We start from the raw sequence: 11,024 nt of genomic DNA, 5'->3' as shown, positions 1-11,024 counted from the left end.
GAGAGGGAGACACAGAATCGGAAACAGGCTCCAGGCTCTGAGCCATCCGCCCAGAGCCCGACGCAGGGCTCGAACTCACGGACCGCGAGATCGTGACCTGGCTGAAGTCCGACGCTTAACCAACTGCGCCACCCAGGCGCCCCGAAACCAAATAGTTTGAGAAACACTTGCTTTAGGGTTAAACTTTTGTGGACCAAAAATGAAAGAACCCTGTTCAAAGAAAGTGAGCCAAAACTGAATTCTAAAGGCTTAATGAGTAAACTGACTATACCTAAATTTTCCTTATTGAAAAATGTAATTTTTACACCTGCAGAAAATTGTTTCCTCAACTGATAACTGTGCTCACAAGTAACTATTTGCAAGAGTAGTTAGTTATTTGTGTCTTAAAAATAATGACAGGTAGCCAGGTGTGTTTGTAAAGTCTAAGCAGAAAAATATATCAGTTGATGCATATGCATGGGTGTACACATGTTCACTGTCAACTTCTTATGAGTTTCCTTTTTTGGTTTTTAGCGTTCAAGGAATGGAGATCCATCAGATACATGTTTTGGCCTTCATCTGTCTATTAATCTTGATTATGGCACATTAGTTCATATATGGTTAGACTTATAACTGTACCTAACAGTACCTCTTGGGGAGTTGTTAAAAAACATTTCACTTCTCTATTTTATGCTTTATTTCATTTCATGTATTCCAAATGAAACCACTGGTTGGGAACTACTTCTGGTTTGTGTCCTGTGGTTGGTACACTCTGACTAAATACTAAAGGATGAATAGCTTTTATCTCTACCATTTGGCCAAGAGTCAAGGCTGATGGTGTCTGGATGCCAACAGCGGTGATTAGCATCAGGGAATAAGGGCATTAATCACCAGAGCCGAGACAGCCCAGGAATCTCCCTGGCCCTTTACCTTCCCAGCAGCAAAATCATTCCTGCAGCATTGCTGATTTACGTGTGCCATTTCTCAAATATGCTGATTTCTGGCAACACCATGTCCAAATTAGGCAGGAGCCAGCCTGGCTAAAGCACAGGGGACAGGTAGGGCAGAAGTGAGATTACAAAGCACTTAGTAGAGAGTGGGTCAGATTCTTGTAGGAAGGGTGCAAATCCAATGTCAAAAATTATCCCTAACTCTTTTTGTCCTCTCTCTGCTTCCTCACATTCTTCATCAACCCTTAAGTTAAAGAGTCATAGTCCTGGTGTCGAAAGGCATCTTGAAAATCATCTTCTGGTCCTTCAGCTGCCTTGCAATGCCAATTTACGGGATGCAGTTGAATGTGTGATAAGGAATTTAGGACATAAGCAGTTACATGTAAAATTTCAACACACATGCATACACCTAGTTTGTTTCCCATGGGCCCTCAGAATTCTAAGAAAAGGGTGGGATAAAATCTCATGATTGACTCATACCATAACTTGATTTAAAAAGGTAAGATGTGGGGCGCCTGGGTGGCGCAGTCGGTTAAGCGTCCGACTTCAGCCAGGTCATGATCTCGTGGTCTGTGAGTTCGGGCCCCGCGTCAGGCTCTGGGCTGATGGCTCAGAGCCTGGAGCCTGTTTCCGATTCTGTGTCTTCCTCTCTCTCTGCCCCTCCCCCGTTCATGCTCTGTCTCTCTCTGTCCCAAAAGTAAATAAACGTTGAAAAAAAAAAAAAAAAGGTAAGATGTATACTAGTAACTTTCTACCTGAATTTATTTAATTGTTCTGAAATTTTGTAAATAAAGGAAAAAGAATTCTCTGCAACACCTTCTTCCCCACCACCTCCACAGAGTAACTGTGAAGATCTGAGTCCCTGAACAGTGGGTTTTTCCTGGTACTAAGTGTCTCCTGAAATAATGATCACATAAAAAAATATAGGTAAATACTCAGTATCTGCTCCAGGAGACCATCTTCCCCCAAAATGGAACAGGTCTGTCTTTCTTCTCTCCTCCCTAGGTGTCCTTCTATGGAAGAAAGAGGAGCCTCATCTTTTGAACACATAAGATTTTTCTCAAGTTTATTTCTCTGGCAAAGTAAGTAAAACTTAAATGAAAGCATTCATAGAATTTTGTCTAGAGATAAAATTCAACCTTGATGAAACTGATCCCGTAGAAGTGTGAAGGATCCACATTACCCAGAACGACTTTCACTACCAGGGTGACCTCATCACCCTGTCAGAGGATGTGACTAGCTCTTAAACCTTACTGAAGTGCTTTATTTCTGTAATAACAATTGCAGATTAGATTCATCTTTGACTTAAAAATTACAAAATTACACTGGCTGAAAGTAATTAAGTCATTAGCTTGTAAGAAAAGTACTCATAAAATGGTGGGCAACTATAAATAAAGATTTTCTTCTTCCCACTCACTGAAAAATTCTTTCTTGAGTTGCCTAAAACTTAAGATAAGTCGGAGACTATTTACATGACAACTGAGGAATTATGCTTAAAGTTATGTATAATTTGGATTCTTCTCAAGATTTATAGTCAATAAATACATTGAATATCCATTGAGTAGTGACAATTCTAGAGCTTCTAAAAGAATTCATATCTATAATGAAGTTACAATCCAGGTCTTTCTCACTGATATGAATGTGTGTGTATATATACATTTTTTTCTCTGTTGAGTATATTATTATATAATATAGATGGCACAGTTATAGAAATTCACTTTCTTTGACCCTCACCCAAATAGGTCAGTCATGGCAATAACAGGTGGGCAATGGGACTGAGGGACAGAAATTCTTCTGTCCTACTTCCTTGGACCATGGTGGTATTACTTCATCTTCCTTGTTCCACATACTAATCTCACTTCAATTTAGAAAAAAAACACATAATTCTCTTATGTTTGACTTTTACAGAACATTCCTAAAAGTGATTTTTGTTTTGCTTCCAGCAACAGTTGATAGTTCTCTCTGTATTTCTAATTTTGCTTTAGCATCCCTCTAAGTACAAATTTTGAGCCAATATCTATAAAAGGGACATGGCATATACAGATGAGTATTTCCCTTAATGAGACTTTTAAATCAGTTCCGACTCTGTGAATGGTATTTTAAAATCTGAAACAGGCAGAGAGGAAAATATGAAGTATTTTAACATGTGAAAAGGCCAATGAGTCTGGACGTGTCTGGATACTTACTCTCTCACACAGCTCTTCAAATGTGCAGTCGGCAACAGTTCCACAGGCTTTATTCAGCCGCAGCTCTCTGCCTTGCACTTTTAGAATCCTTGGTCTAGTTACTATGGGAACATGAACAAAGACTCAATCTTGTCTGGATAATTACTATAAAATTCATCTCTTACAGATAGGAAATGCATAGCTTGATGAATAATAGCACATGATTCAACACATAAATTAGACAAAATGCTGATACAATGACTGCCACTTGAGCGTGGCATCAACCCATATACAGCAATGGAACTTATTAATTGGTCAGTGGAGATTGGGCATTGTGTTCTAAATGTATTCTCTTTCAAGAGAAATTAACTTACGTACAATCATTTTGTTTCTGAGCCAGCTCATCAAACAACTTATCCATGACAGCCTCCACATCAGCTTCACTTGTGCTACAGTGAAAAGAATAATAGAATATGAAATTAATAACACTTGAAGCCAACATCAAACAGCTGCCTGAGCCTGCTTAGCTTTTTGCCCATAAAGAAAGAGAACAGGATGTTATGCTCTAAATACAAACATTAGATTTAGAATACACTTAAAAGCAGAGAATATTAACTCTCAGGTAGATGATTCTGCCTTATTTGCATACACTGAAAGACTTCTGTGCTTCTGGCTGTTTCCAGTAATGAGACGATACAGGCAGAGTAAATCCATTAATACTATGTGTACACAATGAGAAGAAAGGCTTCTGGCTCTCTCTTGCATGCAAAACAAGAGCAAATAGACAAGGCAGTCAAGCATCCAGCAAAGTATCCTTTGAAATCTCTACTGAGAGGGTACATGTGAAATTAAATATTGAAGCTGCTTAAAAAAAAAAAAAAAATCAAGTCAAGCCACTGGCTGAGAGGATCAAACATCCAGAATTAAATGACCAGCTTCGAAATACCAACTTGATCTGCACATCAATAACTTTATCAGACTTCGAGTATAAGGACAATTACAGACCACACAGTTTCTCTCAAAAGTGTCCTTGTCAGAAATTCGAGAAAACTCTCTCCTTCTGCGATGCCTACCACTTGCCGGCTACTGGAAGTTAGTCTCATCAAAGAATCCTTTGTATTCTAATTACAAATCACCATATGGTTTAGGGAACTCACAAATACAAATGTGATAACACTATGGCCTTTTTTCCTGTCACTTTTTTTTTTTAAAGAGAGATTTATAAATTAACTGTCAATAAAATAACCGGCAGAAAAAAATAAATGCTGTTAAAAAAAAACTTCAAGTGCAAATATAAGTTTACGTCAACTCTACATACAACCTTATACAGGATAACTTGCCGATATGCTTAATTTTGACATACAAGTCACTCTTACCTAGGTGTGGAAGCAATTAAACTCAATTCTGGACATCATCTCAATAAAGTCTTACTGAAAACTAAAATGACAAATTATTTTTTCTTTAGATTAAGTTTAAACAAAATTAAACTCATTTCTTCCCTGAGATAATTATCAGGTAGCAGGCATTTAACACACCAGCACCTAATTCTTCAACTGTTCTCCAGCAAATGCTTTTCAGACGCCCTTTGCATTTTGTTATGTTATTATTCAGTTGTTATAAAGGATATGGAATTGTCACATTCCATGTAATAACCATTCCACCTGAAAGGATCTTAAAAACATCATCTGCAACGGTTAACTTTGCAGGGGAAATGCTATTTGACTTAAGTAAGGCCTTGTATGACATCTGAGTAGGGTAGTATTAAAATAATAAAATGGCACTACAGAAAGTGATTATAGAGACAAAAAAACAACTTTAAAGGTAGAAAGAAATCACACAAGCCAATGTAAATGTCAACGCCCACACCAAGCACATGTATGTTTAGATGGGTTTGCCAACATTATTCTTGAGAATTCATTTAGAATTGTCTCCACCTTGTAATGGGCGTAAACACAACAACTGTTGGACAAGCCAAAGCACTTTTTAAGGGATATAGAGAAGGAGCAAAGCCAGACACCAAGGATATCTGCTGGCTTGTAGAAAGTTAACTTCTCCTTAGGATAGGCATGTTACCCAACAGAAGGGGAGAAATGAATTCTGAAAAATAACCAAGGCAGAACACGGTTACATTTCTAAAAGCATATTTGGTCAATAAATAATTGCTTGCAAATTTCATCAGTGGTGATTTCTGTTTTACTCTGCGCTCTAATATACTGTAACATTAGGAGCGCCTGGGTGGCGCAGTCGGTTAAGCGTCCGACTTCAGCCAGGTCACGATCTCGCGGTCCGTGAGTTCGAGCCCTGCGTCAGGCTCTGGGCTGATGGCTCGGAGCCTGGAGCCTGTTTCCGATTCTGTGTCTCCCTCTCTCTCTGCCCCTCCCCTGTTCATGCTCTGTCTCTCTCTGTCCCAAAAATAAATAAACGTTGAAAAAAATAATAATATACTGTAACATTAAAATGAGGCTCACAAGACTTTAGCCAGGCCACATCTTCTACATCATCTATGAAATTACTATACATGATTTCACTATAAGTGAAATGGCACACTGTGTGTGAAATGTGAAATGTATATCATGTGAAATGATACAATTATTTTTATTATAGCAGTATCTTACAAAAACTTTATTATCATAAAAAGTTACTCAGAAATTATGACATGCAAAATAAAATTTTTTACTGCTGTAGTGGCCTAAAAATAAATGTTCACAAAAGTAGTTCGTGTAATGTACAATTGAATAGACGGTTTTCCATCTAAGCCAATTTGTACTTGACCTCAGGGAGTGAGTTCTATTGACTGGCTGAAGGACAGGAACCTCAGCTTCATATTGTCTTAAAAACAGGAGGGGCTGGTATGCCTTTTTGGTTCTATTAGATGTATCTATGTGGACACAAAATAAATGAGGATGATATGAAAGAAATCCTTACCAGAAATAAACTTATTCATAATTCCTTAACAGATAATTTATAAGAAAACCTTAGTCTTCACCCTCAACCAGACCAGATTTCCCTACTTAAAAGGATGCATCAATCAGAGCTAACTTTTTTTTCACGTTTTTATTTATTTTTGAGAGAGAGAGACAGAGAGAGAGAGAGAGAGTAGAGGAGGGGCAGAGAGGGCGGGGGGACAGAAGATCTGAAGCAGGCTCTGTGCTGACAGCAGAGAGCCCAATGCCAGGCTAGAACTCACAAACCATGAGATCATGACCTAAGCTGAAGTCAGACGCTTAACTGACTGAGTCACCCAGGCACCCCAGAACTAATATTTTTTTTTAAGGATTAGAATTAGAGGGATGCCTGGGTGGTTCAGTCAGTTAAGTGTCCAACTCTTGGTTTCTGCTCAGGTCATGATCTCACGGTTGGTGGAATCGAGCCCCATGTTGGGCTCTGCATTGACAGCATAGAGCCTGCTTGAGATTCTCTTTCTCCCTCTCTCTCTGCCCCTCCCCCTGCTTGTGCGCTCTCTCTCTCTCTCTCTCTCTCTCTCTCTCTCTCTCTCAAAATAAATAAATAAACATTAAAAAAAAAGGATGAGAATTAGAAAAGTAAAAAGAGAAATTAAAACCTACCTATCCATATTAGTTTAAAAGATTCAGAGTTTTACTAATTATATAAGTTCATATCTGGTTTAAACATCTTGAATATGCTTTGTAATTCTAGTAAAAAAATTTAGATGATTCTGAACTATTTCAATGTGCCACACAGGGAAGAACAAAAGCTGTATTTATTGAGTAACTATTATGTAACAGCTAATTTACCTATACTACCCCCACCCTGCCATGCATGTAGTATGTGTTATTATCCCATTTTTACAGAGCAGAAAACTGACACTCAGAGAATTAAGTCACTTATCTAAGATCTTAAAACACAAAACTTTACAACAAAGTATTAGAAATAAAATAACAATGTATTAGAAAACACAGTGGCAATATTTGTGGCATATTATCATAATAATAATTAATATAATACCCCAACAGAAAAACTGATAAAGGACCTGAACAGACAAATTGCATTAAAAAATAGCTCAGTGGGGTACCTGGGTGGCTTAGTAAGTTGAGCATCCTACTCTTGATTTCAGCTCAGCTCATGATCTCACGGTTTGTGGATTCGAGCCCCGTGTTGGGCTCTGTGGTCGGGCTCTGTGCTGACAGTGTGGAGCCTGCTTGGTATCCTCTCTCTCTGGCTCCCTGCCCCTCCCCCACTCATGCTCACTCACAAGTGCTTGCATACACACCTTCTCTCTCAAAATAAATAAACTTAAAAAAAAATAGCTCAATGGGCAAGAAGCCCATGTAAAATCATTCATTCTTATTAGTGAAAACAAATGCAAAGTAAAATCATGAGACCTTACTCTTTTATCTAAATTGGCAGAGATAAGAAAAATACTAGAGCAAGCCTAGGTAAGGGGAAAACGGACCCTCTTCATTTACTGCTGGGAGGAGTATAAAATTGGTACAAGAGTTCAGGGCAACCAGATAATACGTAATAAAAACATTAAAAACATGCAAACCATATCACACGGCTATTTCACTCATGAGAATTTCACCTATGGAAATAATAATGGTTAACAACTATAAGGTTGTTCATTGCGACACTGCTAACATCAAAACAGTGAAAACAAATAAACAAAGAAACTAACGTCCCACAATGAGGAATACACTCACACAATGAAATATTACGCAGTTTTTGAGTACAACTTTTTCCTCTTGTCCTGAAACTGCAATTAAGGTCCAAAGATGATGGCTAGAAGTGCTTAGTGCCCCCAAGTGTCTAAAGAGAACCACCAATGTGCCACCAATGACTGGATCCAGATTCCTGCCCCCAGGGTTAAATAATGAAGAGAATCAGCCCTACTCCAAATGCTACCGTCTCTTCACCACACCACAGCATCTTTATAAGGAAGGGAAACGGGATCAGGAGTCATTGGTCTTTGTGTCTAGTATTTGTGATAAGACCCTTTTTCCTCCCTTCTTTCCCTTAGGACTTTTTCTCCTGGTTGGCTTCTAGTTTCATAGCATTGCGGTCAGAAAAGATGCATGGTATAGCTTCAATTTTTTTGAATTTTTTGAGGTTGGTTTTGTGACCTAACGGGATCTATTCTGGAGAATGTTCCACATGCACTTGAAAGAATGTTTGTTCTGCTGTTTTAAGATGGAATGTTCCGAATATATCTGTTAAATTCATCTGGTCCAGTGTGACATTCAAAGCTACTGTTTCCTTGTCGATTTTGTTTAGATGATTGTCCATTGCTATAAGTGCCTTCTCCTTAGGAAAGAAGAGGATGATTTACCTTCTCTCAAAGACAAGTGATGGGGGGGGAAGTTTCTCTACAACAATCACTTGGAAAGATTAGGGTAGCCTGAAAGAAGAAAAATCTGGCATTGTTTGTTTGTTTGTTTGTTTGTATGAGTAGGACCTTGGTAGACTGAGAAATCAGAAGGTGGGAGATGGAGTGCTAATCTAATAGGAAGCAAGCCAATTCTCACTAAAAACTCTCCAAAGGTTCAGCACTACTAGATATACTTGAAGATATCAGTCAGGCTGATATCTTCCAACAGGGGCACTGTTGGAAAATAAGACAAAGACAGTTCTTTAGACTCCCTGCCTTTACCTGGATAGCAAGATTCCTCTACCTCCTCCATTCCAGCTGAAACTGGTAAGTTTAGCATCTGGGTCAGTTTTAACAACGAAGAAAGGGGGAGAGACACCATACTGAAATCCTACATATTAAATAGCAAAACCAACAGTTCCTCCCTCTACAGCATCCAGAACCCTACCAGCCAAATTTCCACCCTAGGAAGTAGAAAGATTGGAGGAAACGCTCTGGAGGAAAATGAATAGTCAAAAGAAAGACTTGTAAGATAGTGACATCGGGAATTCTTCCATGGAAAAACCTGACTTGCCACCTTGTCTACTACTGTGCAGTGAGGCATACCAATCAATAACACCCTATCCATAATCAGCTTTTTAATGCTTCAATCTTAAGTGTGAATGGACAACCAAGTATTTCTAGGCATTTAAGGAAAACCTCTAAGATAGAAGATAAAGACCAAAATAAAGAAATAGAAAAAAGGATATTGGAGGAAACAAAGAAAAATACACTCTAATACACCTAGAGAGAAGAAGATATTATATCCATAGAGTAAAGAAGGATGCTGTAAACGGAAAGAACAATTAGTGCATATAAAAGAGGACTGTTAAATAAAATAGGACTGTTAAATAAAAGGACTGTTAAATAAAAGGACTGTTAAATAAAAAGTTCAGGAAAAGAATTAGAAGAAAAAGGTTGAAGTAATCTTCCAGAAAACTGAACAAAAGGAGTACAAAAAAACAGGAGACAGAGGAGAAAATAAAAGAATTAGAAAATAAATCCAGAAGGTCCAATATCTAACCAGGAGAAGCTCCAAAACCTATGGAGAAAAAAAAGCAGCAGCACTGAAAAAATAAAAATAAAATTTCCTAGAACTGAAGAACATGCTTGTCTAAGTTGAAAGAGTCCAGGGGCACCTGGGTTGCTCAGTTGGTTGAACATCCGACTTTGGCTCAGGTCATGATCTCACTGTTCGTGAGTTTGAGTCCCTAACCCTTCAATGCTGTCAGCTCAGAGCCTGCTTTGGATCCTCTGCCCTCTCTCTCTCTCAAAAATAAACATTAAAAAAAAAAAAATCCTGTGAACACCAAGCACAAAGAATGGGGGAAAAGGCTCCATTCCAAGGCATATTACCATGAAACTTCAGAAACCAGGAATACAAAAAGAATATTCCAAAAACTTCAAAAGAAAAAACAGTTTAAATATAAAAGGTCAAGAAACTGATTTGTATCAATTCCCATCAAACTTTGCAACCGTAATAAGGGAAGCACAAAGATAATAGTATGCCATCTAAAATTTTCTAAAGGGAAATTATTGCCAAACTATCCATGCCCAGTCAAATTATTAATCAAGCAAAATAAAGATATTTTTGGACAGGTGATTTCTCAAAAAATCCATTTCCCATGCAGCCTTCTTTGTAAGATAGTAGAGGGTGTGCTCTCAGAAAAGCGAGAAGAGTTCTTGGTCCAGTAGAACAAAATAAGCACTTCCCCCAGTGACCCTCCTGCCCATGGCAGCTATAAACTCTAGACAAAAGAGAAAATAGGTAATCTGAAAGCACTGGACAGTGAACAGAAGCAGGCAGATTCTGGAAAGAACTGACACTTGGGAAAAGGGAAAAACATGGGGTGAATTACCCATTTTACAACTTTCAGACTGAAGGCAGTAAAGTTAGGACTGCTCAGGGCAACTAAGACTCCAAAGAAAACCTGCAGTCCTTCTGGCATGGAGAACCAGAGGAGAGTTGAGGGTAACCACACAGGTGGAAAATCAGGGGGCATCCCCACAAAAGCGTTTCCAATTCCTGAAATCATAAGTTATTATGTATTCATCACAATATTTTATGCATTTTCAAATAATGTGTGTCCATAATAATAAACAGTGAATCATTTTTCTGTACAGGGTTTTGTTAAAAGCTTCAGTTTCCTGTAAAAAAAAATGGCATAAAAATAAATTCATGACTTATCATGATTACAATATACTATGACATTTTTAGATATTTATACAGATTTACGTACATTTATATATTATAATATATTATGCTGTATATTTCACCAACATAAAAATGATCTCTACTGGATATGCACTTTTGATAGTAGAAAATATTAAAAGGAAACAACACAGGGGCACCTGCGTGGCTCAGTCGGTTGAGCATTCGACTTCAGCTCAGATCATGATCTCAGGGCTGGTGAGTTTGAGCCCCGCGTTGGGCTCTGTGCTGACAGCTCAGAGCCGGGAACGTGCTTCGGATTCTGTCTCCCTCTCTCTTTCTCTCTCTCTCTCTGCCTCTTTCTGCTCATGCTCTGTCTCTTTCCCTCTCAAAAATAAATAAACATTTAAAAA

At 38.3% G+C, this 11,024-nt stretch overlaps 1 protein-coding gene across 2 annotated transcripts in view; it reads right to left on the bottom strand.

Annotated features, from left to right (window-relative positions):
- The window catches only part of AFG1L (AFG1 like ATPase), a 203,560-nt gene that overhangs the window by 33,196 nt on the left and 159,340 nt on the right, over window positions 1-11,024 (bottom strand). For both annotated transcript variants that reach the window (XM_040474323.1, XM_040474322.1), the window contains exons 10-11: window positions 3,473-3,543; window positions 3,116-3,216 (exon numbers count right to left, since the gene is read on the bottom strand). In XM_040474323.1, the coding sequence (XP_040330257.1) occupies window positions 3,116-3,216; window positions 3,473-3,543 (172 nt within the window). The remainder of the gene's footprint in view (window positions 1-3,115; window positions 3,217-3,472; window positions 3,544-11,024) is intronic.

Source organism: Herpailurus yagouaroundi, unplaced genomic scaffold (genome assembly GCF_014898765.1).
Source record: "Herpailurus yagouaroundi ecotype Mexico unplaced genomic scaffold, PumYag 139, whole genome shotgun sequence".
NCBI classification, from domain to species: Eukaryota; Metazoa; Chordata; class Mammalia; order Carnivora; family Felidae; genus Herpailurus; species Herpailurus yagouaroundi.
Note: the sequence above shows the minus strand (reverse complement) of the source record. Positions and strands in the feature narration are given on the sequence as shown.